At 52.7% G+C, this 16,593-nt stretch overlaps 1 protein-coding gene across 1 annotated transcript; it reads left to right on the plus strand.

Moving 5' to 3' along the window:
- Positions 1-6,872: 6,872 nt before the first annotated feature.
- LOC120665063 (EID1-like F-box protein 3) lies at positions 6,873-8,864 on the plus strand. The gene has a single exon (XM_039944490.1). The coding sequence runs from the start codon at positions 7,230-7,232 to the stop codon at positions 8,112-8,114; it is 885 nt and encodes a 294-aa protein (XP_039800424.1). The 5' UTR covers positions 6,873-7,229; the 3' UTR covers positions 8,115-8,864.
- Positions 8,865-16,593: the final 7,729 nt, after the last annotated feature.

A 16,593-nucleotide genomic window follows, 5' to 3' on the forward strand; every position in this document is an offset into this window, starting at 1 on the left:
GGATTTGGGCACAACATGCACCGGCCGCTATATATTCTACTTCCGCGGTGGACAAGGCCACGGAATTTTGCTTCTTACTTGACCAAGAAACTAGAGAACGCCTAAGCAAATGGCAACCCCCGGAGGTACTCTTGCGATCCACACGGCTTCCGGCAAAATCCGAGTCCGAGTATCCCAAGAGATCTAAGCTAGTGCCCTTGGGGTACCACAAGCCTATGCTTGGGGTGTGCTTGAGATATCGAAGGATCCTATTCACAGCCGAGAGGTGTGATTCCTTTGGATATGCTTGAAAGCGGGCACACAAGCACACACTAAACATTATATCGGGCCTAGATGCGGTAAGGTAAAGCAAAGACCCTATCATAGAACGATAGAGGGATTGATCAACCAGTTTACCGTCCACATCCAAGTCGAGATGCCCATTGGTTGCCATGGGTGTCTTGATCGGCTTGCATTCATCCATCTTGAACTTCTTCAAGATATCTTTAGTATATTTTTCTTGACAGATGAATGTCCCTTCCTTCAATTGTTTGACCTGAAAACCAAGGAAGAAGGTCAATTCGTCGATCATGGACATCTCAAATTCCCTAGACATCATGGTAGCAAACTCATGGCTTAGTAAATCATTAGTTGAGCCAAAGATAATATCGTCAATATAAATTTGACAAATGAAAAGATCCCCGTTGACGTCTTTTGTGAACAATGTGGTGTCCACCCTCCCGATCTTGAAGCTTTGCATGATTAGGAAGTCACGAAGCCTCTCATAACAAGCCCTTGGAGCTTGTTTGAGCCCATAGAGTGCCTTGTGCAACCTATAAACATGATTAGGATTACTCGGATCTTCAAACCCGGGAGGTTGCTCAATATAAACAAGTTCGTTAATAAAGCCATTTAAGAATGCACTTTTCACATCCATTTGATATAATTTGATATTATGATGAGAAGAGTAAGCAAGAAGGATGCGGATAGCTTCAAGTCTTGCAACCGGAGCAAAAGTTTCACCAAAATCCAAACCTTCGACTTGAGAAAACCCTTTTGCCACAAGTCTTGCTTTATTGCGTACCACCACCCCATGTTCATCTTGCTTGTTTCGGAAGACCCACTTCGTGCCGATAATGTTCTTATTTTTCGAAGGAGCTTCGAGGACCTAAACTTCATTACGGGTGAAGTTGTTCAATTCTTCTTGCATGGCAATCACCCAATCCGAGTCCTCAAGCACTTCCTCTATGCTAGTGGGTTCAATACAAGAAACAAACGAGTAATGTTCACAAAATGAAGCATACTTAGAATGAGTTCTTACTCCCTTGGAAGGACTACCAATGATTTGATCAATTGGATGATCCTTGGAGATACGACCATGCTTCACTAGCGGTACATGCGTGGATGTTTGTTGAGGTGAATCATGGATGACTTGTGCTTGTGGTGGAACATTTTACTCTTCTTGTTCTTGCACTTGGGGTGTTGATGTTGGAACACTTTCTTGAGATTGTAGATCATCTTTTTCTTTATCTTCATCCACTTGGGGTGCCATGGAGGTGCTTGGTGTAGACGAGGAAGGTCCTCCCCCTTGATCATTGCCTTCATGCACCTCTTCCGGCTTGATATCCCCAATGGACATCTTCTTCAAAGCTTCTTCAATCTCCTCATCACCTACATTGTCATAGCCAATAACTTCCTCTTGGGAGCCGTTAGATTCATCAAACTACACATCACATGTTTCTTCAACTAACCCGGAGGTTTAATTGAATACTCTATATGCTTTGGAGTTTGATGCATAACCAAGAAAGAATCCTTCATCACATCTACTCTCAAACTTACCGAGCATTTTCTTCTTATAAATGAAGCATTTGCAACCAAAGACTCGAAAGTAGGAGATGTTTGGTTTCTTCCCAGTGATGAGTTCATATGGCGTTTTCTTGAGGAGTCGGTGGAGATGCACCCGGTTGGATGCATGGCAAGCCGTATTGATTGCTTCCGCCCAAAACCTCTCGGACGTGCCATAATCATCAAACATTGCTCTTGCTAGAGTGATTAGTGTTTTGTTCTTTCTTTCCACCACTCCATTTTGTTGAGGCGTGTAGGTGGCGGAAAACTCATGCTTAATACCCTCTTCATCGCACTATTCTTCAATCTTCATATTCTTGAACTCGGTGCCGTTGTCACTCCGGATCTTCATAATTGGGGAGTTGTACTCCCTTTGAGCTCTTCTTGCAAATGTCTTGAAGACTTCCGGAGTTTCACTCTTATCGCCTAGAAACATGACCCAAGTGTAACGTGAAAAATCATCAATGATTACTAGGCAATAGAGATTACCACCAACGCTCTTGTATGTGGTTGGACCAAAGAGATCCATGTGAAGTAGCTCGAGCGGCTTGGAGGTAGACAACATCGTCTTGATGGGATGATGTGTTGTAACTTGCTTTCCGGCTTGACATGCACTACATAGTTTGTTTTTGTCAAAGGAGACATCCTTCAAGCCGGTGATCATCCCTCCCTTGTGGGCTTTCTTGAGATTGCTCATGCCAATATGAGCAATTCTTCTATGCCAAAGCCACCCAAGAGACGACTTGGTGAAGAGGCATGTCATGGGACTTGTTTGCTTTGAAGAGAAATCTACCAAGTAAATGTTGCCATGCCTAAACCCCGTGAATAGCAATGACTTATCTTCTTCAAGGGTTACTACAACACCATTCTTGTCAAAGGTACACGTTAGTCCAAGATCACATAATTGAGCAATTAAAATAAGATTAAAACTAAGTGATTCTACCAATGAGACATTAGAAATGGATAAATCTTTAGAAATTGTTATTCTATCCAAACCTAAAACTTTTCCCCTTGAGTTATCACCATAGGTGATATGTTCATGATCGCCGGGGTCTTCAAGAGAGGTGAACATGCTATCATTGCCGGTCATGTGTTGAGAGCAACCGCTATCAAGTACCCAATGTTTTCCACCGGCTTTGTAGTTCACCTTTATGTTATCTTTTGCCATGAGACACATAGGAGGTGGAGGTAGCAATGGTTCTTCATTTGTGAGAGCAATGGTGACGATGTCTTCTTATCACTTGATTTTTCACTTGATGAGACATCGGTCACCCATTCTTGTTTTACCACCAAAAAGCTTCTCTTGGTGTTGCCTTTCTTCTTTGGGAAGAGCTTGGTCTTCTTCTTCCCATATTTATTTTTCTTGATCTTCATCTCATCTTCTTCATCATCGCTCGAATCATGGCGATACTTGTTCTTGCTTTCTTTCTTTCTTTTGTCCGGCTTGGGGCAATTTGGAGAGATGTGACCCTTTTCTCCACAATTGTAGCAAGTTTTGCTCTTGTAATCTCCCCTTGACCATAACATCTTTCTTTTAGGGTCAAAATTTTAACCCCCTCTTGTTGATCTTGTCGCTCAAGCGTGTGAACTTTCTCATCATGAGGGCAAGTTCACCATCATCATCTTCATCATCGGATGTGCTTTCTTGATGATGATCTTCTTCATCGCTTGGGCTTGATTCTTGCTTGATCATCTTGAGCTTGCGGTGCTTGTCGACCTTGGTCTTAAGAGCGATTGATTTGCTTGAAGTTGGCTCTTCGGACATACCAAGAATACCCATTTCATGAGCGCGAATTTCGCCCACAAGCTCTCCCACTTCCATCGTATCAAGATTATCCTTTTGAAGCATAGCATGTATGATGTTGTACTTGGGTTTCGGAAGAAGCATGAGTATCTTGCGGTTGATGGAGCCACTATCAATTTTAGATATTTCAAGCGTATTAATGTCATTGACAATGACATTCAAGCGAGAATACATATCATTGCAATTTTCATGAGCTAGCATTTTAAAAGAATCATATTTAGATCTAAACAAGTGATATTTCAATGAGCTCCTTCCAAATATCACTTGCCAAGTCTATGCCATTAACTCTAGCAAAGACTTCCTCACTAATGGCTTCGAAAGTCATCGTCGGTTTAACCGATGAATGTAAACTGTCCATTTGAAAAACTAGCCGTTACAGCTCGGGCAATTTAACCGATGTATCATCGGTTTAACCGGTGAGTGTAGTTGTCCACTGATCAACTGAAAAACCAACTCTCTGGACAACTGCATCGACACTAACTCAAATCCTTCGTCGGTTTAACCGGTGAGTGTAAGCCTAAAAACCCCTGAAAAACCGACTCTCTGGACAACTGAACCGACGTTAATTTTAAACATCGTCGGTTAATCCGGTGAACACTGTGTCCAGACTTCAGCAACTGCGTTTAACCGACGTATAGAAAATTGATGTCGTCGGTTAAACCGGTGATAAGACTTTTTCTTGATTTTGCTTTTTCTAATCTGAGTCTTGAATGAAATCCAAATAATCTTGAGATATGAACTGAACAGCACTTGTTTGAGCTTCTAAGAACCTGAGTGACCAATGTGTGCATCTATTTTTGATTGACCATGTCCATGCTCAAGTTATTTGGCCTTAACCGCTCTTAATAGTGCGACCTCTACAAAACTATAAAACATATACTAACCTAAGTGTCCTTCTCAACCTTGCGACACTTAGGACTAGAAAGATCCTTAGTCTTGTTATATACTTGAGTTGAATACCGAGATCGCCTTTTTGAATAATGAAATTTAGGGGCCTCTTTAATATATGATCCAATGAGCGATAAGATTTTATTAAGCTGCACAAACTCATTAGTCACAATAATAATTGTCATTAATCACCGAAACATACCTTGAGGGCCTAGATGCTTTCAGTGGCTGTATCGGATGTTCGAGGCTGGAAGTCTGGGACCAGAGGGGAGAGCTGCAGTGCGGGGCACTGCAGAACAGAGCGAGGAGGTGGCGTGGCTGGAGGAGGCAGAGGGTGGCCGGATAGGCAAGCACAAGCGGTGCAATAGGCATGCAAGGAGGTGGCAGCAACGTCGAAGAGGCCAGCCGCAAGGCTTTGCCTGTGCGCAATAACCAGATTTTTGCCGTAGAAGCTCTGGGGCCCCGGGGGACGTAGAAGCCAAGGGGAGGCCCGAGAGCTGGGGTATGAGGCGGCTACCGCAGCACGGCAAGCGCCGGGCGGCGAACGATACTGTAAGTGGTGGGGATGAGGTCCTCGCTCGAGCAGATTTTGCCGTCGGGCGGCGTAGCAGCGGAGCCGGCAGGCAGAGGGCTCCGCCGTCTCGCGGGAGCTACCGCGCCGTGGCCTCGGCCTTGTCGCGCGATCTCGGCCCGCCCAGCGGAGCTCACACCGGAGCTCCGCCCGCCCAAGGAGCTCGCGCTGGATCTCTTCCTCGCAGCGGAGCTCGCGCCGGAGCTCCGCTCCACCCAGGGGAGCTCGCGGAGGGGGCACCGGCGGGAGGGGGCGTCGGAGCTGCAGGCGAACCAGGAGTGGTAGGCGGATGGCGCGATGGCGGACTCGGGAGGCGCCGGGACGTCGCGGCGAGCCGAAGGCTCGAGACTCGGGACGAAGCTGGAGGAGGGAGGTGAAGGGCAGAGGCCGGCGGGGGGAGGGTACGACGGTGGGCTCGCGAGGCGGCGGCGGCGATGTGGAGGAGGAGAAAGGGAAAGAGGATGAGGGAAAGGGCGAGGGGACTGCGGTCTAATTTCGATAGAGATCGAGGGCTTTTTTGAAAAATTATTGGGATTTGCCCGATATGGACCGTCCGCCCGGCCGATCGGACGGCCGGGAACGGCCGGCGACGTGGCACGCTGACGTCGCACCTTTTGGTGCGCGAATCGTAGTTTAGAGATTATCCATCCTTTTCCCCCAAGCCGGACAAATTGCCTTTATTTGCTCTCTGGATCAACGTGATCGATCGCTGACCTCACTTGTTGGGGCCGGCGGCACCGCGTCAGGCCCAGGCCCGAGCTACCGACCACCATGGTCAGGATCTCGTCGAGCTCTTACATTTAGGCCCGTGGGAAAAGAGCAATTGTTCCTTTTATATGAAGAAATGAGTTTTGAGCATATTTTTTCCATATATAAAGTAGGAGATTTTTAGCATGCTTTTTAATCAATGTGACATTTTTGACCGAGGCAGACTATTCTGGCTTATTCTTTTGTTTTATATATACCAAGCAATGCTTACCAACGAGATATTCAAATCTCAAACTATATGGGAAAGATATTGAATAAATTAGTATTACTAAATGTCTCACGAGAAAAGAAAATAAAAAGGGGAGACATCAGCTGAGAACAGAAAAGGCGAGCCAGTGCTGGCCGTCTACGTGTGCGGCGAAGATCGCCTCACGTTTCGGCTCCTCGGAGCATCGCGCCCCACGAAATCCTTGCCAGCTCGGCCGTCGCGCCACGCGTCCCCCAGCCAATTCTGGTGCGCCACGTACCCCGCAGATATTTCCGTCGCCCCCGGTGCCCGTTCGCGCGACACGTGTCGCCCCGGCGCGCCCCGGCCCCCCCGAGGGAAGCAACCCGAAGCTCGACGTTGAACTCACCGGGCGAGTGGGCGCGAGGCGGCGAGAGCCCAGCCATGGGTGGTGTTGGACAGGGCGAGAGGCGCCGCCGGGATACTTGCCGTGCCCAGTGTGCTGCGTGCCGTGCGAGTGTCAGTTCGCAGACGCAACGATGGCTGGTTGGTTCAGGATCGGGACGCACGGCCGAGACTGTTCCAGAAACGTGGGGCGGACGGCACGAGCGGCGGGCCGTCGCCGTCAGCGCGGGCTCGCACGGGGATTAGCGCGTAGCGCAGCAGATATTTAGCCGGGGCAAGTGCGCCGAGACTACTCTAACCCGCACCGAGACGCGCACCTAATTTGCTATTAGCAGCGTTCTGACGCCGGGGAGCGCTCCACTTGTCGGGCGGGGAATCGGGCCCGTGCCCGCGCGCCGGTCGTATATAACCGCCTCCGACCTCGGAAAACTTGCGGCACGATATAATTGGCTACCGGCCGGGCACCGACCGCCGACCGCCGGTTGGCCTTGTTCGGCTGAGCAGATAAGCGCTGGCTGGGCTGCTCTGGCTGGCCTAGCGGTTCGGCGGTCAGGTGCAGCTGAACGGCTGGAGGCAAGCCGCCCCGTCGGCTTTTGTTCCGACGTCTGGTACGAAACTACAAAAGTTCTAGTCGGCACGGTACTCCCAGCAAGAATACTGATTCCAGCTAGCACTCCAGCCCAGCCAGCGCTTTTAAGTTCAACCGAACGGGCTCTAGGCAGTTAGGCAAGGGAAACACTCGCTAGTCGGCGGTCGCTCGCGGCGCACGCCGGTGTGTGCGCGAGGTTGATGGGCGCGGCGGGATGAGCGAGACGGGCCCGACCATGAGGCGGCTGAGTGGCGCGTCCAACGGCGGCAGCGGCGGCGGCAAGGCGGCGGGAGGAGGTTCTGGCGCCGCCGCCGGACCGTGGGAGGGGGGCGGCAATGCGGCGCGGATCCGTGGCGTGAACGTCGGGATCATGGACGAGAAGGTGCTGGAGCTCGTGTTCCGGACGCTCAACTGGGACCCGCAGTCTCTGTGCGTGGTGGCGCGGGTGAGCCGGCGGCTGCGCGCCGTGGCGGAGCGCGTGCTGTGGCGGGAGCTCTGCGTGTCGCGGGCGCCGCGGATGGTGGCGGCGCTGACGGGCGGCGCCCCCGCGTCGGCGCCGGCGGCCGGGCGCATCGGCGGCGGGTGGCCGGCGCTGGGGAAGCTGCTCCTCTTCTGCTGCGGCGCGGCGGGGGCGGCGGTCCCGGGCCACTTCGCCCCGGTGTCGCGCTTCTCCAAGACGTCCGGCCGGAGCTTCCTGTCGCGGCGGTGCGCGGGGGACCTGCTGTTCGTGTCGGACCCCTGCGAGCACGCCGTGGCCGGCGCCGCCGACGACGTGGGCCCCTACCGCGGCGTGTTCCGCGGGTTCATGCGCTCCCGGACGCGGGCGTGGCTGGTGGGCCACCGCGCCCCGCTGGAGCCCCGCGTGCGCTGCCCCTACTGCGGCGCGCGCGTCTGGAGCATGACCGCCGCCGGGCTCGCCCCGCGCAGCGCGTCGCGGCGGCTCGGCGCCAACGAGGGCTGTCTCGAGTACTTCGTCTGCGTCAGCGGGCACCTCCATGGCAGCTGCTGGCTCGCGCGCCTCTCCGACAGCGAGGGCGCCGGGCCCGACGGATCCGACGCCGACCACGCGTCCGCCGACGAGGACGACGTTGGGCTGTGACTCGCATCGCCGGCGGATTCGACGTGTACAGAGAGTCTAGTATAAGCCTCAGCTTAGCATTTTTAACCCCTCTTCTCTTTCCATTCATCTTTGTAAATGCTGTGGCTGGCGGCGTGCCGCTGTTTGCATTGCTTCGGTGGTCGCCGGACGACGCCACCGGATCAGGCACAGGCACGAGCCAACCTTGCAGCTGCGGCGCGCACCGACGCGCCGTGCTTTTGACACCGTGGCCTGCTCGGTGCTTCGCATGGGCAATGGCAGAATCTTTAAACCGGCAGTGGACTTGGCGTGCAATTCCTCTCTTTTTGAAGAGACCATGCCTCTCCTTGTTTTCAAGATGGCCGATCTGACCTCGCCGCCGTGCTGCATTGATGCGTTTCTGGGCTGCCGCCGGCGATGCCCATCCGGCGTCGGCGGCGTGGCCATTAGCCCCATGCCATGCCACCGAATTGGTCCGTCCGGCCATGGCACACACGAGGCTTTCTCTTCCCGTGGCTGCGACGGACCGACCGCCGCTGCAGAGCTCTTGGCTTTCACGAGGGTTTTTGTGATGGCTTGCGGGGGACACGAATACACAGGGATTTGTGCCTCTCGAGCTCAGTACCATCCCCGAACAGTAACAGCTCGCAAACCTTTGTTCGTCAACCAATGGATGTGTTCCATTGAAAAACTAATGGTGTGGCATTCCTGGCTCCGGGGTGTAACGTCTTGGAGGAGAAATGGTACTGACAACGGCAAGGGTTTGGTTAAGTTAGCAGTTTAATGAACACACCTGGTGGCCATTAGTACTAAATAAAATTTATTTACAAAACTTTTTGCATGGATGAGTTGTAAATCACGATACGAATTTAATGAATCTACTTAATTCATAATTTGCAACAATGGTGCTACAGTAACTGTCTGCTAATTATGAATTAATCATAAATTAACTAGATTTATTAGATTTGTCTCGCGATTTACAACCGTGCAAAATGTTTTGTAAATAAATTTTATTTAATACTTCAAATTAGTAAGATTCTTTTTCAAAATTTTTTGCCAAAACGATCTAAATACACCGTCGGTACCATCCCGAACAGTAACAGCTCGCAAACCTTTGTTCGTCAACCAACGGATGTGTTCCATTGAAAACTCGGTCAGTATTTTTTTAAACTGGAACAGTATGGTGTGGCATTCCTGGCTCCAGGGTGTAACGTGTTGGAGGAGAAATGTTACTGACAACGGCAAGAGTTTGGTGAGTTTGGTTAACTTAGACCAATATTAGTGAAAGTGTTATAAAAGTATTATGAATATTAAATTTATTAACATATACCAATAATACGAGGAGAGAGAAGAGAAGAGTGTTATGAAATGTGAAAAAAATGTCATCACCATGACACTTCACTGGCACAGTTATCAAGTTTCCAATTTTAATAATTATATCAATGACACTCCCAAAACTCGCCTTAGCAGTTTAACGAACACACTTGGCTCGGTCGCCAAGAGCTCGCATGTTGGTCGTTGCGTTGTGATCGAAGCGATAACGCTTCGGATAAACCAGTAGATTACACACGGCCCCGCTCCATTTGCACCGAGGAACGACAAAAATGACTTGCGTACAACAGAGCTGAATAAATCTGAATCTGATGATGGATGTTGACAAACATATTTACATATGGGCGCGTAAGCAACAAACAAGGCCCCAGATCACAGCACTGGGCAGTTCGTAGATTTCGCTTCAAAATTATGAACTCTTAAATCTTACTGCGCGTTATCCCAAATTCTGAAATAAAAATAGAACAATTACCAAGAGCACGGTTCCTGACCCTACAAACAAAAAACAAAGGCAACTTTTGTACGCTTGGCTGAGGCTTGTCGTGGTGTGCAAACCCACAGCCGGATGACGTAGTGCACCCGCCTAAACCCAGAGGGTGAGTACTCAGGGGTTAGTTAGGATTAGCCCAATCTCGATGCAAGAACACGATGAACACAGCAGGTTTAGAGTGGTTCCGACCGCCGGAGCGTAATACCCTACGTCCACTGTGTGTTGTATTGCTTGCGCTCTCAAGAGGTTGAGAACGAGCTCGTTCGGAGTGAATCCGAGCTTGTGTTGTGTCTGGCCTCCCTTGGCCTTCGAGAGCCTTTCTAGTGTGCAGCGAGCGCCTCCCTTTTATATCTCAAGAGAGGCGCGTACATGGCCGTTGAGTCCCCGACAGGTGGGCCCAACGATGTAGTATAAAATAACATACTGTACAGATATTATGGCATTGCAGGAGACGGAGATCTCATTCCTGGATTTCCTTGCTATATCCATGGGAATCTTCCGTCCGGCATAGCCATGCCCTGTCTTGTCGAAACGGCGCCAAGGCGTAGCTTGCGGCGTAGCTTGCTGCGTAGCCGAACGGGCCGTGTAACTTGTGGCGTAGGCGGTATGATGAAAAGGTGCCGTGCCGTCGTATCCATTTAATGCGGCAGACAGGCTCTGCGCGGATGCGGCGCATGCGGCTGCACTGTGTACCTCGATAATATGTGGTCTACAGTAAGGCTTGACAAAAACTGTCCCGCGTGCAGCGGCGGTAGAGCACGCCTCAACCACCCGCATTAAATGCGGTGGGTGGGCGAGTCTTCCAGCGGAAGACTCGCGCCCGCGCCTGCGGGACACGTGGCGCCCCCGGACCCCGCCCCGGCGGTATATTGGTTCTATGGACGTGGGAGGTCCGGACGGACGTGGGGAGGTCCCCGATCCCTAGGGGGGTCCGCTCCCTCGGCTGTTGGCACGGAGGTTCCCCTCCTCAGGGACACGTGGCGTCACCGGATCCGTCCCAGAGCGGGGAGCGTGTCCGGGGCCGTTGGCCCGGTGAGGTAAGAACCTGACCCGTGGGGCCGGGATGCTCTGCCCCCTTAGGGCGTAGTTATGGATGACTACGCGAGTCCTGCCTTGCTGCAGTAGAAGTGGGTATCCCTGCCACAGGGTACCGACAGTGGACCCCGGGCCCACCTCGGGAGAGGCGACGAACCCGCAGGTGGGGCCACTATTGTGATCTAGCTCTGCATAACTTTGAAGCCTCCAGCTTTAGACTATGCACGCTGCAGGAGACCGTCAGCCAACAGGCTGTTGTCGAGATGGAGCACGAGGGGGAGAGGATGTCCCTAGCACGGCGGGAATCCCTCATCACCAGCATGGAGCCAGCCCTTGCGCGCCAGCGCAAGTGTCTTAAGACCCCGAAGGAGTCAGCAGCGCGGAAGGAGGCCTCGCTCCAGGAGAAGACCCGCCAGCTGGAGGCGGCTCAGGCGGCACTGGACGCCCAGGTGCAGGAGGCGGTCCAGGAGGCAGTCTGGAAGCTGCAGGAGGACCAGCGCATGGGGGCCCAGCGAATCATCGACTGGGCGAGCGAAGCAAGCTCAGCTCTGGTGCCACTTGGAATGAGTCCAATCCAAGTGGCGGAGCCGCCAGCTTCGATTGCTGATGCCCTCCCAGTGCTGAACTCTGCTTCAGATAGACTCCAGCGCCTGGAGCCGATACTTGCTGGCCACCTTGAAGCTGAGGGCCGCGGGCTGTGCCGGAGTACATTTTGACCTGCCTCCGGAGCCACGACCCTGCCATCTCGCTAGCCCCCGTCGTTGATGGTCCAGTGGCGGAGACGGAGGCCTCCGCTCGGGAAAGCGTGCGGGAGGTCGTCGACTTCGTAGCTGCTTATTTCAAGCGGGAGCCTGCAGATTCCTGAGCTGGACCATCACAGCAGGCGAACTTTTGTTTTTTTCGTTATGTAGAAAACATTTTACTTGTTGAAATTTTAATAGAAGAAAATTTCAACTTAGCTGTTTGTCAGTTGCTCTGGTTTGCAGTATGCAGCACCCCGGCGCCCTGACCCCTGGTAGATAGGTTCAGTTGTTAGAACCTATCTGCCATTCGAGCCGAGAAGACGCTCCGGACCCCCGTATGAGGTTGAGCAAGTGTCCTTGGGAATATATGTAGCATAAATTGCAAGTAGAACGAGCGACTTATTCCCTGTATAGCAGAAAAAACTACAGAGAGGAAAATCAAACTCGCTGGGATGGTAGTAATGATACTGCAACTTAGCTGTTTGACGCATGCAGAATCGATCCTTGGTGTCTGGCTCTGGCTCAAAGCGAACGCTCCGGGCCCCCTGGGAGACAGGCTCAGTTGTTTGAGTCTGTCTACCACCGAGACTGGACCTCGATCTGCATGAAACCTTAAAGCGGATGCCTGGGTCCCCTGGTAGGTAGGCTCAATGGTTTGATACTAGCTACCACCAGTCAAGGCTTAACGTGCATACCACTCAAAGTCAAAGCTTAGTAGCAGGCCCGCGGGACCTATTCTGAACCGGCCCCAAGCTAGTATGAGGTCCGGAGCTCCGGATGCGCAGGTCCAGGCAGCACGATGCTTGTTACAGAGTGGTGGAGTGTGTAGGCTTAGGGTACGGAACCAGGCTAAGGCGCTACACAGGGCTCCGGACCACTCCAGGAAACAAACCCGACTTTACCGGACCTGGCTCCGACATTCCGGACCCCTCCCTAGCAGTGGGTGAGACCATTCTGTCGTACTCGATCCTTTGAGATATGGAGCTGGACCTGCCGTGTAGGACTTAGGAAGCCAACCCTTGAGCTAGAACGAGGTCCGGGCTCCTAATTACCCAGCTCCGGGTACTAGAGCACTCGTTACAGGGTGGTGGAGCGTGTAGGCTTTGGGTATGGAACCAGCTAAGCGGCTACACAGGACTCCAGACCACCCCAGGAAACAAGCACCCCCTCTCCAGAGCAGGTCCCTAGGGGTCCAGACCCCTCTCCCAGCAGCAAAGGGGCTCCAGACCTGTACGGCAGTCCGGCAACTCAATACAGATCTTAGATGTAGCAACAAGAGTGGACGTCCGCGCGGGGGTTAGCAACAAGAGTGGACAATCGAAATGCGAAATAAGATTTTGACACAAAGATAGAACTGGGGGCAAATCTTTCCTTTGCAACTTGATGTACATTTCTTGCGTGATGGATGCCATATGCCGGGTTTATGAGGGCGGACCTCTACCGCTCTGGGCCGCGCGTTAATGTGAGCCGATGGTGCGATGGATGCCAGAGGTCGGGTTTACGAGGATGGACCCCCACCGCTCTAGACCGCACGCTAATTCTATCTTATTACAGAGGAAAAATTCATTTCCTGCTCTGTCTAAGTGTAAAACTTACGCAGATGCTCTATGTTCCATGGGTTGGGTAGCGGCACCCCTTCTTCTGTGGCAAGGCGAACGCATCCGGGCCGGCATACTTATGTAACCTTGAAGGGACCCTCCCAGCCGGGGGAGAGTTTGTGGAGCCCTGCTCGGTTTAGGATCCGCCTTAGGACGAGGTCCCCAGCCCGGAGCTCCCTACTGTGCACGAACCGTTGATGATAACGCCTAAGCGTCTGGTTGTAGCATGCATTTCGGATTGGTGCTCGCCACCTTCGTTCGTCAACGAAGTCCACATTATCACGCCGCAGTTGTTCCTGCATGGATTCGTCAAAAGCCTGGACCCGTGGTGAGCTCAGGTGAATTTCTGGGGGAAGGCATGCTTCAGCCCCGTAGACCAGGAAGAATGGGGTCTCCCCGGTGGCTCGGCTGGGTGTGGTCCGGTTGCCCCATAGTACGCACGGGAGCTCATCAACCCATTTTGCACCATGCTTCTTCAAGCAGTTATAGGTGCGGGTCTTGAGTCCCCTAAGGACCTCTGCATTCTCTCTCTCGACCTGTCCATTGCTGCGGGGATGTGCCACGGACGCAAAGCATAGCTGGATGCCGATGTCCTCGCAGTACTCTTGGAAGAGTCTGCTTTTGAATTGGGTCCCGTTATCCGCGATGATGCGGCTAGGGATGCCAAATCTGCACACAATGGACTTGAGGAATGCGACTGCTAATTTTTTGGTGAGGTTCACCACAGGGGTAACCTCCGGCTATTTTGTGAATTTGTCAATGGCGACGTAGAGGAACCGGTACCCGCCGACGGCCCGGGGGAACGGCCCCAGGATATCCACGCCCAATACGGCGAATGGCCATGAGGGCGGGATCATTTGCAGAGCTTGAGCCGGTGTGTGTATTTGATTTGCATGGAACTACCATACTTTGCATGACCTTACCAGCTCAGCTGCATCCTGGAGTGCTGTCGGCCAGTAGAAGCCATGCCGAAAGGCCTTACCAACAAGCGTGCGAGATGAGGAATGACTTCCACACTCGCCTCCATGGATCTCCGCGAGCAACTCGCGGCCCTGTTCCTGGGAAATGCACCGCATGAGGATACCATTGGCGCCACGGCGGTAGAGATCCCCTTCTACCACCGCATAGCGTTTAGCCAATCGTACTATGCGCTTAGCAGACACATCATCATCAGGAAGGATATTGTCTTTCAGGTAGTCCCGGATCTCGGAGATCCATGCATCGGGACCTACCTGAGCTGGTGGGAGTGGCTCTATGAGGTCTCCAGGATCCTCAACAGCGCACACAACCCTGGGCGGACACCACGGATGGAATGCCGCCGGGACCACTAGCTTCGAGGTGCTAGCTTGATCCCCTTCACCCAGTTCGGCAGGCTGGGCGGTAGGTTTCAGCAACCGTCTTTCAAAAACGCCCTCGGGCACGGGTGCCCAGGTAGATGCTCTCGCGGAGAGATCATCTGCTGCTGAGTTGAATTCGCAGAGAACATGTTGCAGTTCCAAGGCATCGAAGTCCTTCTCGATCTTCCTCACGTGAATGAGGTATGCCGCGAGCTGGGGATTGTTGCAGCTGCAATTCCCCCGGACCTGCTTGATGATTAGCTGAGAATCTCCCTTCACCAGGAGCTGCCGGACCCCCCAGAGACAGGGCTTGTGTCAGGCCAAAGATCAAAGCTTCATACTCTGCCATGTTGTTGGTAGCCTTGAACTCAAGGTGCACCATGTACTTCAGCTGATCTCAGTTTGGGTCGATGAGGACCACACCAGCTCCAGCCCAATGCTTGCGGACATACCCGTCGAAGAAGAGTGTCTAGTGGGGCTCGGTGAAGACTGGTGTCCTGACTTCCGGCTCCGGGGGTCCGGCGTTGAGGTCCGAACCCCCAGAATTGCTTGGGGAAGGAGTCCATTCTGCTATGAAATCAGCCAGGATTTGGCTTTTGACTGCATGGCGGGTCTGGAAGTCCAGCTGGAACTCAGCCAACTCCGCTGCCCACTTGGCGATGTTGCCCGTGGCGTTGGAGTTGTGTAGGATCGCTCTCAACGGATAAAAGGTCACTACGACAACTCTGTGTGCCTGAAAATAGTAGCGCAGTTTCTTGGATGCAATAAGTATGGCATAGATAAACTTATCCGTCTCAAGATACCTGGCCTTTGCCTCGTGGAGGACTTCGCCGACGTAGTAGACTGGCTTCTGGATGGTCCGGACCCTGGCCTCCGGGTCCGGCTTGCCCTTGTCCACAATGTCAGGTCCTTGGGCCCCCAGCGGTTCTGGGTTCCCACTGGGTCGAGGCTCCTCCGGACCCCCTTGTGCGGGGTCCGGACCTTCAGACAGAGGAGTGGCTGCCGAACCCCCATGTCCGTGGCCCGGCTCACCATCCTTAGCCGGGGAGACCCTGGTGTCCCCCTGGCGAGCTTGCTCCTTCCTCTCGATGACCAGCACCATGCTGACCGCCTCTGCAGACACAACAAGATACAAAAACAACGTCTCACCTGGCTCTGGAGCCACCAATACTGGCAGTGAGGTGAGGTGCTGCTTCAATTCCTGGAAGGCTTGTTCAGCCTCTTCAGTCCAAGGGAATGGACCGAACCTCCTCAATAGCTTGAAGAAGGGGAGGACCCTCTCAGCTAGCCTCGAAATGAAGCGGCTAAGAGCGGCCAGAGATCCAGTAAGCTTCTGGACGTCCTTGATGCGGCCCGGAGACCTCATCGTCTCGATCGCCTTGATCTTGGCTGGGTTTGCCTCGATGCCTCGATGTGAGACCAGGAAACCCAGCAGCTTCCCTGCCGAGACGCCGAAAACACACTTCTCGGGATTCAGCTTCGTGCGCGTGGCGCACAGTCGGTCAAAGACGAGGGATAGGTCATCTACTAGTGTTGACCCTACCTTAATCTTGACTACAATGTCATTGACGTACACCTCAACTATATCTCTAATTAGATTACAGAAAGTTTTGTTCATAGCTCGCACAAACGTGGGTAAGGCATTCCGCAGACCATATGGCATGACAATATAGCAATAAAGTTCATCCACAGTTACAAAAGCAGTATGTTTCCTATCCTCTCTAGACATCTGAATCTGGTGGAAACCAGAGTATGCATCTAGGAAAGACAAAAGGTCACACCCGGAGGTGGAGTCCACAATCTGATCGATACGTGAAAGAGGATAGGGGTCTCTAGGACATGCCTTGTTGAGGCTGGTGTAGTCGATGCACATCCGAAGCTTCCTGTTGGCCTTTGGGACGACGACTGGGTTGGCCAACCACTCGGGGTGGTGGATCTCCTCGATGAAGCCAGCGTGTAGCAGCT

The sequence above is a fragment of the Panicum virgatum genome, chromosome 3N, assembly GCF_016808335.1.
Source record: "Panicum virgatum strain AP13 chromosome 3N, P.virgatum_v5, whole genome shotgun sequence".
In the NCBI taxonomy this organism is placed as follows: Eukaryota; Viridiplantae; Streptophyta; class Magnoliopsida; order Poales; family Poaceae; genus Panicum; species Panicum virgatum.

Coding starts and splice junctions, on each gene's coding strand:
- LOC120665063 (XM_039944490.1), top strand. CDS start 7,230: ATGAGCGAGACGGGCCCGACCATGAGGCGGCTGAGTGGCGCGTCCAAC.